A 22,527-nucleotide genomic window follows, 5' to 3' on the forward strand; every position below is an offset into this window, starting at 1 on the left:
TGTTGATGATACACTCCTTGAAATTCCTTCTTCCATCAATTTGAGAACTTACCCTCTCTTGATTTGCCTCCTTCTGTGCTGTATCCTTAATCTGAGTCCTACTTCTTCTCTTCCCAAACTTCAAATGTTGAAGTGTTCCAGTTCTGAATTTTTAGCTCTGCCCACTAGGTTTTTTTGCTGGACACTTATATCCACCTGAAATTAAATTGTATATTTATTTTCTTGCTTATTTTCTGTATCTCCCTTTGCATTGTAGCTCTGTGGAGGCAGGGACTTTGTCTTGTTCATTACTATATCCCTGGTTTCTAGACTAGAACTTGGTTCTAAATATTTTTGCATGAATAATTATAAATGTTAGAAAAATGTAAACAGATGTTATATGAATAAAGAGTGGAGATCTCCATAATTAAATAAGTTTCTGGATTGCTAAGTAAACAAATTTAACCATGTGTCTTTTGAGTGGGTCTTCTCTGACACTATGCTAGTGAGCATTGTGGAATTTTAGTTGACCATGAAAACTTTTTTGGTATGCAGTGCATCATGGATTTTTAAAAATACTCTTCCCACTCAAGCAGCTATACTGTAAAATTTAATTAGAGGTTTTGTTAGCACTTAAAAAAGTCAATTGTGATCACCAAAGTTCAATATGAAGAACGAATTATGTCGAATTATCTCAGTATGTGCTGTTCATGGGGGTTTTATCAGAATGCCATTCTATTGGAAGGCCATGGCAATGGTATTCCTTCACAACAGCGAGGTTTTGAGCAGGCTTTATGGTGATTTCCCTTTTCTGAGAAGTTGAGTGGTTTGTCAGGATCTTGTGATCAGTCTGTCACTTAAGAATTTAAGTCAAGCTCTCAGGCTGTGTTGAGAGCTATGCCCTTGGGGAACATCACCTATACAGTGAGCTGTTTACTGTCATCAGTGTCACAGTGAATTTAAAGTGGTTACCAATGATCAAGGGTGGCAATTCCAGGACGGGGTGGTAACAGAGCCTGTAGAAATAGCCCTGAACACTAACCCAGGAGAGCAAGGTAAAGAAAAAGAGGTGTGGGATGGGCCTGGACCCAGGAGGTTTCCCTAATGTAAGTTCACAGCCACCTGTATGTCATTAGAGGACAAGAACAGACATATTCATAAGGACAAGGCACAGAGGGTGACCAGAGAGCGGGAAGTCGAGGAAGCATTGAGTAATAGGTCTCCCATAATGCAACAGGGCAGGCAAAACAGTGAGTGACCTTGGTGCTTACATTAGCACATTTTCAGGAGAGGAGGTCAGGAACTAGATGGATCCTGTAAGCCATGGTTGTGGTTGTCTAAGTATGGCCCTGGACCAGCAACATTGATATCACTGGGAGTTTGTAAGAAATGCGAATTCTAGGGGCCGGGCGATCTGGGTTTCACCAAGCCCCGGGTGCATGCTCAGATTTGAGAACCACTAGTCAAAGCAACAGAAATAAGCTTTAGCAACAGAGTAACTTTAGCCATGTCCCATTCAAGGAGCTTCTTAAATATCTTCTCTGCTGGTGTGGGAACCAACCCCTGAATGTGATCTCTATCTGCTGATTAAAAAATAAATAAATAAACATAAATAAAAAGTAAGAGTAATACTGCTGCAGTTGTATGTATTAAGTATGTACTAAGCAGCACGCTAGGGACATGGTTAGCAGATTTGATCCTCTTAACAACTCTGTGAGGTCGGAACGGTTGCAACCCCCCTTATAGATGAGGATACTGAGATATAGGCCTTATGAGGCAAGACCAAAGAGCTAGTAAGTGGTAGGTCCAGGATTTGCATTAGGCAGTTTGGCTGCAGAACACTGGTCTGGAATACCTGATTATTGAAAGGTCCAAGGGAGATGGTGGGTGGGTGGGTTGATGGATGGATATAAGGAAGAAAGGAAGGAAAGGAGGGAGGGAGGAGGGGAAGAAAGAGGGGGAAAGGGTAGCTGCAGGTTTAGGAAGTAAAGATTGAGTACGCCTTCTTTAAAGGGTGGGCTATTTCCATGTACTGTGGCAGTTTTGCCGTCTTGCTATTAAGTCAACTAGCCCACGTGCATCAATCACTTGCAGCCTGGGTTTATCCTGTACTGCTTCCTTCTAAGAATTTGTTTCTGTGGGTAGTTTGTGATGTATTTTTCCCTGTCTGTTTTTTCTCCCTGTCTCCCGCTGCTCGCATAGTCTTTGTGACTTAGGCATGCACTCGTCCCAGTTGCTGAGGAATCCATGACTGGCTTCATCATTAACTGGAGAATATTCTGGGAAAAACATGTCACTCTTTGGGGACCATGTGCTCAGGGGCTGATGTGAAGCTCCTCTCTGCTTTATTCACCTTGGACCGCCTTGTTCCCTGCCTCTGCTATAATAGCATATCATTTTCCCCTCCTCATGCAGCAAAGCCACAGGGACACTTAATCTCACATTCCCCGGAGGCCCTTTGGAGGCTTGGAGACTTGGAGCTTGATCCCTGTAATCAAGAAGGGGTGGGTGTGATCGGAGACTAGGTTTGATTCTTTGTCTGCCTGTCCACATTTAGGCTTTTCCTTTTCACATTCCTCCCCCTGGTTTGTGAACATAGCTCAAGGGCAGGAGTGAGGTTTAACTTCGGCTGAGGTACAATAGAGGCTCTTTGGAAATAAAACTTTTCAATGGCAGTTTAGCCTTGAAGGATATTGAATTAGATATGCTGTGTGCCTTGATTCATGATCTCTGCATAATAGCATTGCTATGTATATTACCTGGGTGCTTTAGTAGACTAGAGAAATGGACTGTTTAAAAGATTAACTTCACAGAATCAGTGTTATGTGCTGACAAAGAATGTGGTGGTAAGAGCCAGATGGGCTGGCTTCCTGTGCTGACTTTACCACTTCCTCTGGGGCTTTGACCTCTCTGAGCGTAGATTTCCTCATCTGTAAAATGGAGATCTAGTAGAACTTGCCTCAGGGGATGATTCAGATCATTAAATGAGATAAAAGGCAAACCCAGAGCTTTCTTATCATAGTAACTCAACACTTAATACGTGAGAACTATTGATGTTACTATTATCTGATTATCATTTGAAGCCCCGGTTCTGTAACTTGCTCCGTACTCCTTTCTACTTTCGCTCCTCTGCTCTGTACTTATGCAGTTGTCTGTTAGCCAATTCTTATTTCCTGTCAGTTGCAGAGTCCCTATGGTCACCTTTTAAGACATGCTGTCATTTCAAAGCACTGGCTAAATACAACCAAGACTGACAACTATGAATAATTGCACAGAGCCCCGAAAACACTGGCATTTCACTCACACTCTCATATATGCCACCACATTGTCCTCTTGTTTTGAGCCTCTATTCTCTGCCGATTTCAGATATAGTTACTGAAGGGGATCACCATCTTCCTCTGAAAAATAATCCCGCAGGAGCCAATGTGGAGTAATTGGACTTCATGAGAGCATCACTATCAAGTCTAGAAATATATGGGGAGATAATCACATTTTATTCTTTCTTCCTTGTACTTTTTCAGCATGTTCACATCCACGTTCTCCCAAGGAAGGCTGGAGACTTTCACAGGAATGACAGCATCTATGATGAGGTAGGTCTGCGCTCTCTGATCTTATCGTTTGATCATCGGGGCTGGCAGTGTGAGGGAATCAACCTAATGAACCAGGTACCCTGGATATATGGTCTTAAATGGGATTCTACCCAATATAAGACTTGGGAAGTGGCAGTAGAGGCCAAGGAGCCAAGAATGGCCATTGCAGAAACTGAAGACAGATGAATTATACTGATTCTCTTTTTCAAATGTAATCTGGCAGAAACCAAGTGTCTTTGTGATTTCTGTCCTGTCATTTACCAAGGTACTAAACATTTTCATGGAGGTACAGCCCAGAGGTTCCGTAGGAGATAATCTAGAGTGCCACCAATGGAAATCAAACAGATTGATACATGATTTTTTCTTTTTTTAGTTGAATACTACATTTAATTTTAAAACCACTTTGGAACTCAGCTTGTCTCTCCTAATAGCATTTATTCAGAGTGGAACTTTGAATTATGGTCAGCAGAGACTAGGTTGGTTTGAATGATGAGTGTAACCCCTGTGTCATAAGCATTTAGCAGTTAACTTACTACTTCCATTCAAGGATATAAATGTGAAACCGCTCTAAAGATGAGCAGCAGAAACCAGGTGATCTGCTCCTAGGACCTCATCTACATGAGAACCTTCAGATGTCTGTCTGTGCTATGCGGAGTGTAGACCCTCTAATGGATATGCTGGTGTAAAATATCAGAAGATAATTTCAGTTTAAATATTTCTTTCAGCAAGGAGAGGGCACCTATGTTCCCCACGTGTAAGAGCTGATCTGATGGCAGTGGGGCTCTGGAGTGCTTGGTTGGAAAGGTGAAAACACTGTTTTCTTAGGCTGAACTGTCCCCTTGAAATCTTGTTTATATTCCAAATGTGCTCGTGACAGAAGCTGCAGGGCTACATTTCAGCCCAGTTTGAGACCTGATGTCCAAGGCTGAGGTTGGTGTGTGGCCTTTCTCTCCTCCACACTCTTTTGCTCTCTCGTGTACACTCTCCCAGTGTCCCCAGCCTCACAGGTGAAGCAACGCATGTCCCTATCTCCTACCCATTAGGAGAAGCTTCTCAGGAAAAGTCATTGCTAAAGGAGTTTTCTTTTTCCCCATTAATTGCTAAATCGTAAGTACCCACTAAGGGAGATTGTGGTACGAGACTTGAAGATGTTGAACGTCGGAGACAGGCAGAATTAGGTTCAAATCCCAGTGCCACCGACTGGGATTGTGTGATGTTGGGCAAGTCACTTAAACCCTGTGTTTTAATCCCCTTTTCTTTAAAATGTAGACAATATATAATACATACACTTCAAAAGGTGGTTGCATGTAATATATGACATACTGTACATGAAAAGCTTATTACAGGGATTGGTACATACTAAGCATTTATTAATAATTAACTGTTTCTGTTCTTATTACCATTATTAGTTTTGTTTTTAAAAAACCAGCAACGGTGAGTAAATGGAAAACCTGGATTTGAAGCCAGGTCATTGGATGCGCCCATCCAGCGCTCTTTTCAAGGGTCAGATTTCCAATTTTCCCTCTGTCTTAAACTGCTCACTCTGAGATTCATCTTACTCTTTGTGCAAAAATATGTCTCCAGTTTGAGCGCATAATAAGATAATGCCTAGAAAGCAGCCCGAGAAACATGAGGCATTGCACAGGCGTTATTGGTACAAGATGTAATGGACGTCAGACTGAGTGACCTTAATCAGAAATGATGGAGTGATGAGGGGCGGCATTCTTTATACTGATGGGAGTACTCACCCCAGATTATGCATCTCTCCATGAAATACAACAAACACACTGCCTGGGAGGGGGGGCAGTGGGAGCAGGGACAGCAGGAGACTGAGCTCCGTAAAATGTAATTGTATTCCTGCTGCTGCAGAAATAGAAAATGATGCCTGGAGAAGCTCTAGATTATAAATTGGCTAGGAATGTTGTATTCTCCCTGGGCACTGTTTTAAGAGGGATGGTGACAAATCGGAGAAGGTTCACAGAAAGGTGATTAGGATGACAGAGCCTGGAAACAGTTACCTTGGGGAGTCATTGAAGGTGAAGATGTGTTGTCTGAAGAAGGGAAGGCTGTGACAGGGTCACTCTTTCTAAGTATCCGAAGGGCTGGCAGGTAGAAAAGGTATTAAAGCTGTTCTATGCGGCTCCAGAGAGCAGATCTGGAACTGTTAGGCATCAAGGAGTCAGGTATCAGTTCCACATAACAACAGGTCAAATTGATAGAAACTTCTGAATACCTAGAGTGCCTTGTGAGGGCGGGGGCTTCCCATCCCCAGACCTATGCAAGCACAGAATGAATGACCATGATTCTTCGGGAGGACTTCTCCAACCAGTTCTTGGATGGGCCACATGGCTCTGTGATTCCTGTCTTTACATATCTGACCATTTGACGGTTACCTCCATTTTTAGGTTACGAAAGTTCTGTAACAAATAGTGTAGGGTTCTTTTTGTTGTTGTTAGTGTTACAGCATTTGGGTTACTGCCTAATAAAATATATTCTTTCCTGTTCAATTCATGGAAATATAAGATATAACTCTTCCTTGACTTATATGAGATCACTCTAATGAGTTTTCTCATTCCCAGCCTCCTTCCTGCTTTTCCTCCAGCTCGGCGTTGCCTATTGATGTTCCATGGGCTTTGTTTGCCTCCTCATATGTGTTTTATTTTGCTTGTGAAGGATTTTTTAATGGCACGCTTTATTTTGCCTGCAACATCTTTTTTTAATGAGTCTGGATGCTATTAGGCATGTCACTCATTCTCGAGGTCACTACCGCTCCCTGTCTCTTACCCGGCTTGCCTCACTTGTTTATGATACCAGCCTGGCCTTTGAAGGCATTTGAGTTTGAGGTCCTTGCCTATTCATGGGTTACTCCTCTTCCCTCTACCACTCAGATATCACTAGTCCCCAGTATCCTCTGTCCAGTCTGTATGCCACTCATCTGTAACATCCATTTCACCTCCTTGCTTCCTCATTTACAACGCTGTGGCCCTGGGTGAGTTCTTTCACCTCAGTAGTGGGTCTGCCCACCTCCCCAGCTCCCCTCAGCCTCATTCTTTCTCACCACTTGCTTTTGTCAAATTCTCATTCCCACCTCAGGGACTTTGCACGTGTTGTTTTCTTTGACTGTAACTTCTTCCATCTTCTCTTCCCCTTCATGTGGCTTCAGATCTTCTTCCAAATCTCAGTCCAAATATTACCTCCTCAAAGAGTCCTTTTTACTGATTCCCCCCCCCACCTCATCTAAGACAGCTAATCCCCTATCCCCTCCAGGATAAGGCTATCGTATTTCCATGTTTATTTCCTTCATAACATTTACCACACTTGAAATAACTTCTTAGTGTATTATTCAGTGCCTGCATCCCCAACTACACTGTAAAGCCATGAGAACAGGGACCTAATCTGGTATAGAACAGGTAAATAAATAGTTGTTAAGTGAATGAATACCTGAAAGAACAGGGTGTTGAAATAGAGGAACTTGAAATTCCCTATTAGTCCTTACAAAATTTAAAAGGAGAGAACATCTTGCTTTTCAGAAGGTCAATTTATTAACTCATAGCTACACTGGGTGAGATTCTGACATGGTGATATCAGCCATCTGAGGTTAATTTAATGGAGCATTGATGGAATGAAGTCTGTTGGTCAGAAATCAGTGTACAGATGGCTGCAAATTGTGGCACATCAGAAGGGCTTGGTGAAGTAATTATAAACATTGTCTGACTGCTAAGCAAGTCTGGTAGGCATATGTCAAAGCAGATAAGAAACTTGCCTCCCCTGAAACCCAAACTTGCGTGTCTGTAACAAATACAGATGTGGGATTTGCTGAAAACAGGCACAAGAGTTTCCCTTCCTTTCTTTCCAACTTTATCACTTCTGAGTTCGTCTTCATCTGCTCTTCCTCCAGCTCTCTGTCCTGAATGTGTCTTTATGCATTTTGTTGGATAATTTATCTTCCTCATTTCAGAGGATTAGTCTCTCTTCTCTCCCTCAAAACCGAGTTCAAACTCCATCCTTTCCAAGGCAGAATCTCTTGTAAAGCCCTTTCTTTATGGTTCTCCATGCAGATCTTATTTATATGGTGCTCCTAAACCCTTTCTATATCTATGTTATTTAAATTTCCATGAATTACATGAGGCCTTGTCTGAACTCAGTGGACCCTTCATTATCTTGACAAGTTGATGAAGATTATGGTAATAACATAAATGGGTCCTTAGATAAGAGAGCATGTACAGCTAATGCAGGGGATGGAAACACCCCTTGCCTAATGTCGTGGTATATCATCTCATTAACTCAGTAAGGCTTACCCTAGCTGTGTCCCAAATAAGCAACTCTCATAACTGTATTGGACAATTCATTAAATGTTTATGGGTGACATTGAATGGTTGTGATTGTGCACTGTATATAAAACCCATTACGGACGAAGGAAGTGACTATTATTAAGGCCAGTGGGACTAGCAATCAGCAATTGGAAAAACTCAACCATGAATTTCGTAGAGCAACTGTGGGTTCAAGCATATCATGGGAAACAATTGCTTGGCTAAATACAATGCATGAACAAAATCAATTCGCTAAAATGCAGGTCATTTGGCCCTGAGGGCTGGAGAAAACTATTATATTGCTGATATTTATTGTTGAACTTGGATCTCTTTCACACACCATTTGACAATGGGTTCAAAGTCCATGGGTCCCCAGTTGACTCTCCAAAAGGGAAGGAATGTTTCACTGAGACAGTTAATTAGCTTTTTTTCCTCTGGGTTCAATGATGTCCTCATACTGAGGGATGAGTTTTACAGTGTTTGAGAATTTCGGATTGTAAACTTTGTTACCTCTTGTTAAGAACAAAGTTAAAGACGCCTTTGGTTCTTCTTCAACTCGTGAGAACTTTTAACTCAAAGAAGCTGGATGTGATATAACCAACAAATAAATATATAGTGTGATAATTTAATGATCTGTGACCTCAAATTCTCTCTGAGTGGATCTCCGAGTGCTCTTTTGATACCTATTTTAATGATAAAAGAACTTGGTAGACATCTGATTTACCCTTACTTACGTCAGATTATTACTCAGTTAAATGTCTATGTCCTTTGGAAAAGGGAAACATAAAATTAGCAGAGTAGCATTTATCTGGTTAAAAGATATTCCCACCCATTTTTCCTAGTAGAGATAAGAATTCAGGGAGGATGTAATTCAGATTAGTCACATTTGATGGAATCTACACAGTGGAATGTTGAGGAGCATGGAAAGCTATTATGGTGGTAATGGTGGGCTGGGGGCCCGCAGAGAATATCATGAAGTCAGTGGACACTTAAGAGGAAATAAAGAATGAAAGAAGGCAGAAGAGTAGCTGATGATGAGAGGACAGGCATCTACAGAATGGGCCTCAAGGCAAAAGATGCCACCTCTATGGTTTTTCCTGGAATCAGCTTCCAGAGAACTGCCACCCTGGGTGTTTTCCCACAGCTGCTCTTCTCTCTCATCTGAAAATGCTCAACTACATATTAGTGGGAAATAAGCAAGAAAAAATTAACTACATATCAGTCTATCCATGGTACCAAGTAAAACCACTCCATCAAACTGTTCTATGTGGTCCTCCCTCATTATTTTCTAAATAAGGCATTGTTGTGTGCCCTCATCAGTGAATTGTCTCACCAAACAGACATATTCCAGCAGAAATCTATAAGATGCTTGCTAGTTAAGGTGGACAATACCTGCTCCAAGAAATCCTTGTTGCTGGGGTATCTTTCTATCTTTCTGCCTGTTTCTCACAATTCTGTTCTCAGACACTATTAATTGTGTCAAACCTCAGTTAATATCAAGACTTGAAGACTGTGCCATTTGTGTATTTTTTAAAGTCTTGGTTAGGTTTATAATCACGGTTCTTGGCATAGCTATCAATGAAGAGTCACTTACGAAGAGCATCCAAAATGTTTTGATAACTGTTTAGCCTATGACCCACTAAAGCAAACTATCAAGATTTTGTATAACAAATGTTTCCAAATCAATTTTACTTAGAGAATTGAGAGTGTGGGGAATAGGGATAGAAAAAAAGTTACAGAGGAATATGTTATGAGCAGAAATGGATAAATACAGCAAGAATAAAAAAGATATGGATTAAGCATTGACACATTTATATCAATAAATTATAATAGCCTCAAAGAGAAAAGCCCCCAAACATTTGACTTGATCTCTCTTTTAAAGAAGAAAAACAAAATAAGCAAGAATTAGGGGGGAAGTGAAGATAAAAATTAATACAGTTTTAAAGCCCCAAAGCATTTGAAAATGCTTTTGCTTTTCGATTATCATCTGTCATTCATTAGACAAAGAAAGACAAACTTATTTCAAATAACCTTTATAAATAAATCCTGTTACCCCTTAGCTTGGAGCAGGGCTCGTTCTTTGAAACTATCATGTGTCGTATTCCAGCAGAGGTGAACAATAGGCCTCTAAGTTGCCTGCTTCAGAGAACACACATAGAGCCCTGGAAACAGAACCTGGCATTTGGAGTCCCAGCTTGGGTGCCCACAATGTGGGTGTTCTTTTGTCACCATCAGGTTACATCTAGCTATGATCAATGTCCCCAGTCTGTACTTTGCATGTTGTGTTCTAAAGCAGCACTGCCCAATAGAAATAGAATGTGAGTTACATACGTAATTAAAAATGTTTTATTAGCCACGTTAAAACGAGTGAAAAGAAATAGGTGAAATTAACTTTAATGATATAATTTTTAACCTAGTATAACCCAAATATTCTCATTTCAACACGTAACTAATATAAGCCATTATTAGTGAGATATTTATATCCTCTTTTTGTATAAATTCTTGAAATCCAATGTGTATTTTACTTTACCAGCAAATCTCAACTCAGACTAGCTACATGTGGTTAGTGTCTACCAAATTGGGTGGTGCAGTTCCAGAATTTATTCAATCCGATTAGCTTCATTAGTTTTCATAAAGTGTAATTTGATGTAAAACCTCTCAATTTTTTCACCCTTGCCCTCTAAATCCAAAGGACAATAATTTATTTTTCCTGGCCCTGAAAATCATAACATAGGAATTATGTCATTAAACAATTAGGTCAGGTTCCATCATCCCTGTTCAAGACTTTGTTGAAGTTTTAAAGATGAAGTGACCTCAAAGATGACCAGATAGATCCCTCTACACAGAGTTTACCTTTTTTTTTTTTTTTTTTAATCTTTTTTGCTACTAATTTCACCAGGGATGCTCCTAAAATAATCCATGAATTTTGGAGGACAGATAAGCCACCATGTTAATCACTGTTTCTGAAGATTATAACTTTTCTATGGGTGGCCCAATCACGCATTACTCAGGTGGCTGAACTTTCTTGTTCCACTTTTGAAAAGAAACACATTAAATGTCCTTTTGACTCAGTATCGTCTAGGGGTTGAGTTTGGGACTCTGACTCCAGACCTGGTGTTCGTTCTCAGCTCTGTGTTTTTGTACAAGTTGCCGAACTTTTTCTGTATCTCAATTCCCTCATCTGTAAGATGGGGATTGTGATGGGGCCGCTGTGATAATTAAGTGTTATTACATGTAAAGCCCTAAAACAATTCCTGGTGGACAGTTAATGCTCAGTAAATACTAGCTTTTATAATTTGTGTAATTATTAACGTTATCATCATCCTCTGGCTTTTAATGCTGGCTCTAGACCTTGTACCCATCTCTGTGTGTCAGAAGCATTCTAAGGAGTTGGTGGGAGTGGGTGAGGAGTCCGACTGGCCAGAGACCACCTTCTCTGGAGACTCAGGAGATTTTCCAAATCCAAAGAATACATTAAGGGGAGATCATACGGGTTCAGTGTCATCGCTTGTGACTGTTATCATGCAAGACTGTGAGTGAGAAGCCTTCACAGACATAGCAGCTCAATAATTTGTGAGCACATTAAACTTTTAAGCTACCCCAAGTATGCAACCCACACTATCCGGACATTCAAACACAATGAGGAAATCTCTTCCAGGAAGAAGAAATTCTGACTTAGGATCTTATTCTAAGTCTTTCAAATTGCTTTAGCTTCATGGCAAGCAGTTCTTTTTAGAGATTTTTATGACCTCCTGATTTAGAGGAGCAAGTTGAGAGATGCCTGATTTTCTTTCTAATAAAAAAGAAATCTAGAAAAGGCTCCTATACCTGTATAGCTCTCAATTCTATGCATTGGGTCAATATAGTAATTTATTACAAGTTCTTTAATGTTGAATTTGCTATTGAAATCTCAATGTCTTTCATGTTTTCCATATTTAAATGGGGAGAAAAAAATCTAATAGCACTAGGCTAACAGTAACAGACAACAGATTAACAATAATAAACAATTCTAGTTCTTAATCTTTGTTCCTAGGGAGAGGACTAATGAAAAATAGAATAAAATCATTACTGTTATTTAATGAGAGTCCACAATGGGCTGGACTCTATGCTGGGTGCTATGCATACATTACTTTATTCTTCATAAACCTTACTGGATAAGTATCATTAAGACCATTATCTTGAAGCTAAACCTCACAGAGGGTGAGTGTTTGCCTAACCTTTTAAGCAGCTTGTGGCAAAGCTTGTTTATACTAAAGTCTGTTTGACTACAAAGCCTTTGGTCTGAGGAAAACATTATCTTCCCTTTTATGGGAAACTCAAGGATAATGAGATAAGTGATTTTCTTAGAGACTCTGCCTTCCACTGCTAAACTTTGAACAGTTTCCAGAGCTCTGTTCAACCTTAGAGACATTTACACACACACTACACACACACACGCACACACACACACCCCTCACATCCTAGATTTCTACTAATCCTGGACACATGACTGCTAATCAAGTATGTAAGACTTAAAATGTAGGAAATTGGCATCTTCCAGAGTTAGATGTTTTCTCTGCTTTTAGGATCTAACCCCTCAGCCCCCAGCTGGGTACTTTATTATAACTCCTTTTTATAGTTTTGTGTTTTTGTTTTTTGTTCTTTTGTTTTTTAATACAAGGAAGTCATCAACACACTCTAGCCAAGCTTCTACAACTCCCAAGGTCATCCTTTCTGAGCTGGTTTTGTGCACTGGAACCGTTTAAATACTTTTGCATGCCTTGTAGTGTATTCATGTCATGATAGTACACTGAAATATTTAAAAGGAATTTGCTGCCTTTTTTTCTTCCCCCCCTCAAAAAGAAACAGTCTTTGCTTACAACTCTCAATGGACCATAAATATCTTCTAGGCCAGCTGCACCAGTACCTGTTGGAAATCCTTACATTAGCAGTAGCTAAGGAACTCATAGAATATTCCCTTTGCACTGCAGTGAAGCCTTGTTCCAGCATCTTCTTTTTCCTTTGAAAGAATTTTGGTTCTTAGAAAACTCTTCAGTTATTGAAGAAAAATTTGCACATTTGGGTCAAATCCATGTATGACTTTCCAGCTGGCTTCTCCAATAATCTTGGCCATGTCAGTTTGTTGCAGGAAGGGGGACCCCTTCTAGGGCCCGAGAGTGGGCTCTTCTCTAACATTCGGAAATGAATTGTCTGAGGGGACACATGTGCTGACAAAGCAAGGGACTTTATTGGTAAGGGGTGCCCGGATGGAGAGCAGCAGGGTAAGGGAACCCAGGAGAACTGTTCTGCTACATGGCTCACAGCCTCAGGCTTCATGGTAACGGGGTTAGTTTCCAGGTGTGTCTGGCCAGTCATCTTGCTTGGACCATAGTCTGACTCAGGGTCGTTCCTGGTGGCGTGCGTCTCTCTCAGCCAAGGTGGATTCCAATGCGAAAGACTCTAGGAGATTGGTCATCTCCTCCCTCTTTCGGCCCCTCCTGCATTCTCCTTTTCGGAGGCAGCACTGTGTTCCTTATCAGGACCTCCTGTTTTGAGACAACTCAGGCAAGCGGGCCTGGCCAAGGTGGGTGATTTCTGTCCACAGTTCCCTAACAAGTTGATGTGAAAACGAACGGAGGCTGAATATTTTTTAGCAACCTGAAATGACATGAAATAAGCAATCTGACTTGTCTTCTTAAACCATTTTCCATCCACATGGTGTGTCTGCCATTTACCTTCCTTCCTTGGGGCACTGGAACAGTTTCTTCTTTCAGAAGTCATCTCAAAATCAAGAGCATGGGGAGCTGGAAGGGGTTTCATCTATTGGTACTTTTTAAAGGAGGTTAGATGTCATCAGTTGGTTATACCATCCAGTGGAGAGGGAGAATGTGGTGTGATTATGACATTACATGCTGATGAATTAATGCATCCAGTGAAATACAAGAGGGAGCAGGGAGTTATGTTTACCTCCAACAGATAATAAGAAAACTGAGGCTCATGAAGACCTAGGAACTTTCATGAGGTCACGGAAAGAGTAAGAAACAGACCTGGGATTCATATTCAGGCTTTCTGTTTCCAGAGTCTGAGTTCTCTTTCACTCTGCTGCCTCTGTGCACTCCCAGAGGTGTTTACCTTTGTCCTTCCTATCTCCTCATACCCAATAAATCCCACTGTCTAATGGAGTAGGTGCTCAAGAGATATTCGTTCTGCTGAAGCCCCAGCCCTCTGAATTCAGAGCCCCGCTTTCCCATTCTTCAGCTCCATGGCTTTCCTTTATCAATTGCACACCCCCTCCTTTTTTTGGGTCCTACCTTCCTTCCTGTCTAAACCTCCTCTCTACAATGATGTATGTCAATCATTGCTCACTAGAACTGAGGAAAAGCAAAGCACAAGAAGAGCCTGTACCTTCGTTCTAAGAACAATAGTTCACATTGTAACAGTAGTTACATTTCCTGAGATGACAAAGTATTTTTCAAACTAGCAAAGCCTGATGGGAAAAGAGTGGGATTTTAAAGCTGAAGTATCAGGCCTTAGTCTAGAGGTATAGTGAGACTTTGCTGGTAAGTCTAGAATCAAATCACAAAGGCTGGCTCTAGACCTTGTACCCATCTCTGGAGTCTACTTGAAATTAGTTTTCTAAATGGCCCGTGAGGGCCCCATCAGCTCTCTAAGATAGACCAATCCAAGATGGAACAGTACACATGCACCTTCATATTTTGGAAATGTGTCAACACCCTACCAAGAGACTAATAGCTATTTCTATTTTCTCCCCTTCTGGGCTCAAAATGTTGTCGTCTGTATCATAGTCGTTGTCTGTATTATCTTAGAGCATGGGCCTATAAAACTTGAGTAACTTATCTATTTAATTTGAAAAGTCTTTACCTGGGAAGTAATTAATATGCCAAATAATAGAAGAGTATATTTTAATGGTATATATGCATATATATGAATGAGTGTTTTTAAATATTTTTAATGACATAAAAGATTGGAATATAATATTGAGGAAAAGAGTGGCATATAAACCAAGAACAGGATGGAAGCATATGTACCTAGTAATTAAAAGGGATTGTGGCTGGATAATGGAATCATAAATCACTCATGTTTCTGTCTTCATACTCTTTGGCATTTCCCAAACTTTATATAATGAATGGACAATAATTCTGTAATGTAAAGAAAACATGGAGTCATTTTTTAAAAAGCAGATGTTCTATGTTCCTTTTTACTCATTGGCAGAGACCAGTGGTGAACAGAAAGACATTGACTTTAGTTTTGGAAAGGACCTCGTGGGAGATAGTCACGTTTGACCTACCAGTTAATTTGAAATACCCAGAGAAATGGCCTTTTTGGGGCTTCCACTCTCTGACTTCTTAGGAAAAAATATTCTTCAGGATAACATTTTCCCTGACTTCCTGCTCTGAGAGGCAGGGGAAAGGATACCTTAAAAATAGGCCCTCATCAGCTGACTTGAAGATAGGAAGATCTTCCCAGATTATCCAGTGGGCCTAGTATAATCACAGGGTGCTTAAATGTGGAAGAGGGAAGGAAAAAAGTTGGTATCAAGAGTGATACAGCATTAGAAAGAATCTACTCGTTATTGTTGGCCTTGAAGATTGAAGTGGGCCATGAACCAAGGAATGCAGGCAGCCTCTAGAAGTTGAAAAAGGCAAGAAAACAGATTTTCCCCTGGAGTCTCCAGAAAGGAACACAGACCTGCTGACACCTTAATTTTAGCTGGTTGAGACTCATTTCAGACTTCTGGCCTCCAGAACTATTAGATAATAAATTTGTGTTGTTTTAAGCCACCAAGTTTGTGGAAATTTGTTACAGAAGCAAATATAAAACTAACGTATCAGCAAACCTCAGGATTCAGCCTGGGCTTTGGGGGAAGAAAAGGGGTTGGAGTGCATTGCCCTAGTGTGCTCGCTCTCTGTCTTTCTGGCTTTATCTCTCTTAACTCTGTTCCTTCTCCAGTCTGAAACTCTTTTTTTCAAGTCTGGGGACGGGCAGGTAGAGCTATTCTGCCTCCTTATTCCTGCATGAATTATTTCTCTCTCACACTGGGGCAGTGCCTTCAGCACTTAGAAGCCAAGATGGTGAGGGCAGGAGACTCCTGCTACCCAGTAGAGACACTTCCACTCAGCCAGGAGAGGGTCAAGAGGGAAAAGACACATCAGTGATCACTTTGAAATATTAACTTGCCTCATATGGATAAGAAAGGAGCAACAGTAACTATGGAGAGAGTAGGAACCCCTAAGTACCCCAGGCAGTGTGCTGTGATAGAGAGCCAGCCAAGTTCAGGGAAGGAAATGACCACCTTCCTTCCCTCCTGTAGAGGCTCATGTCCTGGCTCCATGGCTCATGAGACCCTGGTCAGTTCCCTTTGTCTGGGGCTCAGTTTCCCTATCCTCAAACTGAGACGCATTCATCTCACCTAGGTCACCTCCAAGCATACTTTCAGCTCTGATACTTTGTGATTCCATGACACTAACTAGTTCAACTGAGAAAGAACCACTTGCCCTGAGGACTCCTTCCCTTTGATTTCTACATGGAGGCCACATTAGCATAGCAGAAAGGATATTGATACTGCAGTTGACTTTTAAAGTTCACTGAGAAGGGGAGATGAAATGAAAACACACCAGATGGAATGTGAGCTCCCTACTATTTCAAAACTTAGACATTTCCACTAAATGTTGGCACAAACTTAAAATTGAATGTCATCTTGAATGCTATTCACAGTTTTCAAAGTGACAACAATAGTCTTTGTCGAAAGAAGGAGAGACTAAGTCTGATTCTAAAACTCTTGGAATTTTATTTTATGGTTGGAAATAATAGGAGAATAATTAGTTGGATATGAGAATAATAGGGAGGGGAAACCATGCAGGCAATGGAGACATAGCTGTGACCCCACCACTGAGTGACTGGGACTTCCAGGAACCAATCCGAAAAAGCACTGTGAATCTGGCTCTTCATCTAATGCAGATTCACTAAATACACTTTCAATGTCTTTAATTTTTAGGGGTCCCACATGCTGTGGTTCTTGATCCAGTTGGATAAGAGACCCCTTTGAGAATGCTGCTGAAGCCTGGGAGGTTCTTAGCTAAGAAAAAATTTAAAATATTTACATAGATACCTTAAAGATTTGCATTTAATATTGGGATCATTGAGATTTTTTTTTTAAGTCCCAGGTTAATAATACCCAACTTGAGGTAGAGAGAAGAATGTTCTCAAAGTCTAGGAAATTAGTAAAACCAATTTTGTGCAAGTTGTGTACACACACACACATATACACACATGTATATATACACACACACAGAGACACAGTCACGGGATTGTGTTCACATCCTTGAGGCTCACTGTGTCCACTCAAGACCCACTTCTCTCCATCTGAGAGCATTCGACTGTTTAGTTATTCTCTCTTAGAGCAAGTGTCAGAGACACAGTGTCAGAATATGCAAAGAGAGAATGGGGTCTTTTGAAAAGGAAATATTCCCTACACTTGGGGCAGTGAGTTTCGTTAGGGAGCCCATAGTTGAACCCATCTGATGGTTGAATCTCCCACCTTCCCTTTAATTAAAAGTTCAGTTCCAGAGTCACACAGTAGCTTCCAGAAAACTGGTCATATAGTTCCACAAAGCACTGGTATTTGCACTTTTAAGTTTATTTGTGAATTGACTTGATTGCTGATGTCTGAGGATTATATAATATCATCTAGATATAGAAAACAATTGTCTTGAAACTTACCTATCATAAATCTTCTTGAAGAGTTACATAGTCTTTAAATAAGTCGTAAGAATTGGATTTTTGTCCTTTCTATCGGTGAAGTTACACATTCAGTTTTTTTAATTCTCTGATATACTTGTCATGGTTATTTTTTAAGTGCAAGATGACTCAGACTGTGGCTCTACAATATGTAATTTTGAAATTTGCAAATTTTAAAGAGTTATGGAGCTGGTTGATCTCAGAGTGGTTGGGGGGAAAAAAGTGATTTTTTAAAAAAATCTGAATTTACAGGTGCCATCAGTTTTTCATATTCAATTAACATTTTATATACAGTCACCTCACTGCTAAAAGGCTTAACTACTTGGGAGGTTCTGGGTTAGTTTAATTCAGACATTTAAATTCAAGGGGTAAGTTGCTCAAATTTCAAGCATCTGAAAATAGAATGCATCCCCTTTTCCCATAAAATGGCCCCTCTTCTGCCCATCCTTACTCTTGGCACCCCCATTCTGAACAATCCAGGTCAGAAAACTTGATGCATCTCCAGCTCATTCTTGAATTTCATCCTTGAATTGATAGACCTTGTTGTTCACCAAGTTCTATCAATCTTTCCTGCCAAGCACCTGTCATAGTGCTTCCTACTCTTGGCTGGGCAGAAGTCCTGGGATTCTACTCTCCAGGGTTTTTCTGGGGCTTTCCCAAGTCTCCCAAATCATGTTTTCAGACTACTTCTCTCTTGATTTTGGGTGAAATTAGAGAGAAATCTCACCTTATATTTTTCTTCCCTAATCTGTTTGTGAAGGTTGGGGTGGGAGATGTTGCTGCAACTCCAAATCACACATTTTCAAGGTTCATATATCATGTAGCACGAATCAGTACTTCATTTCTTTTTATTGTCAAGTAATATACCGTTGTATGACTGTACCACCTTTTGTTTATACATTCATCGGTTGGTGGCCACTTGTATTGTTTTTACTTCTTTATGAATAATATTGTTTGTAAATACTGCTTATGAATAATGCTGCTATAAATGCTGCTATTCATATACAAGTGTTTGTGTGGACATATGTTTTAATTTCTCTTGGGTATATACCTAGGAGTGGAATTGCTGGGTCATATGGTAACTCTATGTTTTCGAAGTACTGTCAGACTATTTTCCAAAGCATCTATACCATTTTACATTCTTACCAGTAGTGTATGAAGGTTCTAATTTCTCTGCATCCTCATCAGCACTTGTTATTTTCTAACTTTTTGATTATAGTCATCCTAGTGGGTATGAAGCGATATCTCATTGTGGTTTGATTGGATTAGCCCTCCTGGATGGCTAATGATGTTGAGTATCTTTGCACATGCTTATTGGCCATTTGTGTAACTTCTTTGGTGAAATGTCTATTCAGATCAAGTGCCCATTTTTAAAATCAGGTTATATGTCTTTTTATTATTGAGTTGTAAGAAGAATCTTCATATTTAACTCATTTAACCCTTGAAAAGTCTCTCTGGGATTGGCATACTTTATTTTGTAGGTAAAGCAACTGAAGATGTTCACTCAATGGCCCAGGGTTCCATAGATTGCAAGAACGGACTAGGACTGAAGCTCTGGCTTTCTGACTCTGGGCCAAGGCCATTTCCTAATAGTGTACCCACTCTTATATTCTTCACCATTTCCCTTGAAAAGTAAAACAATGAAGAATAAAAATGACAATAAAACATATGTTAGTATAGTAAAGTCCAAAAGATAGTGTAGAAATGAGCAAACTTAATACTATAAAGGAAAACAGGGTTAAATGAGAACAAAACCAAAAGCATAAGGACAGTGAGGGATTAGGTTAGCAGACAAAACAGGAAGTAAAATTTTGCTTCTTTGAATGATGTTGGTCACATAGTGGGAAGAAAAACAACTGACCTCAAGATTATCATATCAAGGAAGGATTGCGCGGGCTCCAAACAATTTGGCTTAAGGCAGAAGCCACCCCTCGTCTTTGTGTTTGCCTGGTACATAAAGAATGAGCAGTTCAAGCACAAGAGGGTGGCTTAGTGCGAGGTGGTGCCAGGGTGGCACCTGGAAGGAGTCAACTTCTTTGACTCAAGGAGAGAAAAGTCATTCCGTTTTGTCTACGTGTATAAATCTAAGCATCCTTGTGCGGCAACTTCCAGGGTACTACTCGTATGTCATGTGGTTGAAAGACCATGTCACCTCACCTGTTCTGCTCTCCAGCCTGCATAGTTGCTGGGAGGAACCATTTACTGGGAGAGAGGCAGAGACTCACAGTCCTCAGCAATCTGGGGCTAGTCTGGGACTGGAGCCACGGAGGGCCTGTAGTTTAAGTCACCGTGACTGTCCTGGCGTCTACCTCAGAGGGTTGGGGCTACCCAGAGAGATGAATCCAATAGGCACCCTCTTGTATTGTCCCTGTTACTGTGCTCGATGATGGTGAAGAGCAGGTGCAACGTCTCCGGCTGAGCCTCTGCTCTGCCTTCCTGTTGCCTAGCTCACGGGTTGGCAAACAATGGCAGGTGGGCCCTTGGCCTGGCTTTGTAAATAAAGTTTTATTGGAACACCGCCATGCTCATTTGTTTACAAATGGCCTGCAAAGCCTAAGTTATTTACTTTCTGGATCTTTACAGAAAAAGCTTGCTGTTCCCTGGCCTGGCAGAGTGCTGGACCCACAACAACTGATTCTTAAACCCTCCATGGATTTGCATCCTTTCAGTTAACTGCCTCAAAGCTACAAGCACCCTTTGGGGAGTCACATTTTTGTTAGTTCCACTGAGACATTCTCTCCCTAGTGAGGGTTCCTGATGCTCAGGGCTGGGGGCCAGCAGAAGCCACAATGCCTTTGTTCTCTTTAAAGGGTTAAAATCTCTCCTGCTTCCCTACTCCAGGGCTGTCAGCCTTCCACCAGCCATTATCTACCTACTCAGATGAGATCATTTTCCATTTGCAAAAATGTCTGAGAAGTTTGACACATGTGTCCCTGGAGGAAATGTCAGCTCTTGTTTCTGAAGTTCATGGCTAGTGGAGGAGCAAAACACAGAAAGGTTATGTCACTTGCCCAAGCTCCCGCTTTGAATCCCGGCCAGGGTCTAAATCCAGGTCAGGAAAAACGTGGATGATTGTGGCTTTATCATGGAGAAATGGCAACAAGGACTCTGGTGATAGTCAGACCGGGGGACAGAACTTTCTGCTGATTCCCAGTGTCAGCCCTTGGAATCTTGGTCTCCTCATTAATAAAGTGAGGTTAAGAATATTTTCTAGGTCCTGGGTGGTTTGGAAGATTCCATCTGACGATGCTTCTTCATTGCCAGGTAGAATACCTGGCTTGTGGTGCTCACGAAATGTTAGCAACCATTATTGTTGTTGCTGTGTTGTTGCTGTTGTTGCGCTTATTAGTAGTAGTATTTTATTTTTGTAACTGAGAGGTCAGTGTCTGAACTTGACCTTTGTGGCTCTTCATTCAGTGTCTGGAGTTAAAAAGTCAAATGCCCACAGAAGAAAGACAGAGACCATTAGTGATTAAAGTTGGCTAGGAGTAAGAAAACAGAACCTGTAGATTGTATTTATTATCTAAAAGATGCAGCTGCAAGTTCCATTCAGTTTCATTGTTGCCAAGCAGGAATGTGGGACTAAAACTGCCAAATCTAATAATTGTTCCTGGAAATGCTGGAAATCTTAGTTTTTAACATTGAAAAACAGTTTCCATTAAAAAAAAAATACACATGACAGAATACTACCAAATCTGAAGGTCATATCTGGTTTGCAATTTCTTGTATGAAGGCAGTAAAACCTTCCCTGGGAAAATCTTTCCTGGGAAGCTCTGCTTGTATTTGTTCACATCTAAAGATGGTTTCACTATCTCACTCGAACATCCAGCAAATATTTGTCAAATAATTCTCACGTGCCAAGCACTCAACTAAGGATTTAGAGATGAGCCAGACAGATTCCCTGCCCTCAAGAGATTCTCATCTAGTGGGAGAATCAACATGTCATAAAATAATTGTAATAGAGTGTGATACATGGATATTCTCAAAGTCTGTGCACCTGCCACAGGGGGAACAGGAAGGGCATTCTGGAGGAAGGGGCATTTGAGTTGAGTCTTGAAGGATGAGTAGGAGTTTGCTGGACCAATAAGGGAGGGAGAAAAGGAAGCCATGTAGGCCTGTGTTGTGCAACACAGTAGCCCCTTGCCACATGTGGCTATTTAGATTTAAATTAAGTAAAATTAAATAAAATGAAACATTCAGTTCCTGTGTTGCATAAGCATAAGCCACATATCAGGTGCTCAGTGGACACATATGATTAGGGGCTACCACATAAGACAGTGCAGAAAATTCTGTTTTACTGTACTGAATTATGGTGTCAGTAAAGATACAGTTACCCCAAGACACTAACAAGTTCAGAACACTGCAAGTTTTGGGGTGTAGCTGGAGTGATAATAACTGGAGTTGGAAAGGTGGGCAGGAGGCAGAGCGAGAGGATGTGTGTGTGTGGCAATTCAGCATTGTTCTTTTCAACCTTGACTCTGCTTGATTCAGTATGCCACCATCTACCCACCCTCCCAACCATTGCCAACATACTGGTGGCTTTTTTTCTTATAGCTGATACGCATTCAAATATATCACATGGTCCTAAAAAAGTAACATTACACTTGTATACGTTCCAGGTTTCTGCAAGGGGTGACACACTCTCATTCTTGCCCCAGATACTGCCTGTGAATATTAAATATTTTAATGATTTTGTTCATACTAACAAAAATTTAAAAAAGGAAAACAGACTTAAATTTTTTTCATTCTATGCTGGTGCTCATTGCTGAATCATATTTGGAAACTTATAAAGTCATCGCTATGGTTATATAGTGAGCATTATTAAAGTTATTTCATTGTACTTTCATTATTTCATTGTCTCTTTGCTTGTAAGAGATTTAAAAATATAGGATGAACTTTAATTTAGTGCT

At 40.7% G+C, this 22,527-nt stretch overlaps 1 protein-coding gene across 13 annotated transcripts in view; it reads left to right on the top strand.

Moving 5' to 3' along the window:
* Positions 1–22,527, top strand: part of FHIT (fragile histidine triad diadenosine triphosphatase) — a 1,491,711-nt gene that overhangs the window by 1,313,862 nt on the left and 155,322 nt on the right. For 12 of the 13 annotated variants that reach the window (XM_082344847.1, XM_082344840.1, XM_082344849.1 and 9 more), the window contains one exon: positions 3,501–3,569. The exons of the other annotated variant lie outside the window; for it this stretch is intronic. In XM_082344847.1, the coding sequence (XP_082200973.1) occupies positions 3,501–3,569 (69 nt within the window). The remainder of the gene's footprint in view (positions 1–3,500; positions 3,570–22,527) is intronic. 13 annotated transcript variants of the gene reach the window in all.

This window comes from Balaenoptera borealis, assembly GCF_965194805.1.
Source record: "Balaenoptera borealis genome assembly, chromosome: 12".
Lineage (NCBI taxonomy): Eukaryota > Metazoa > Chordata > Mammalia > Artiodactyla > Balaenopteridae > Balaenoptera > Balaenoptera borealis.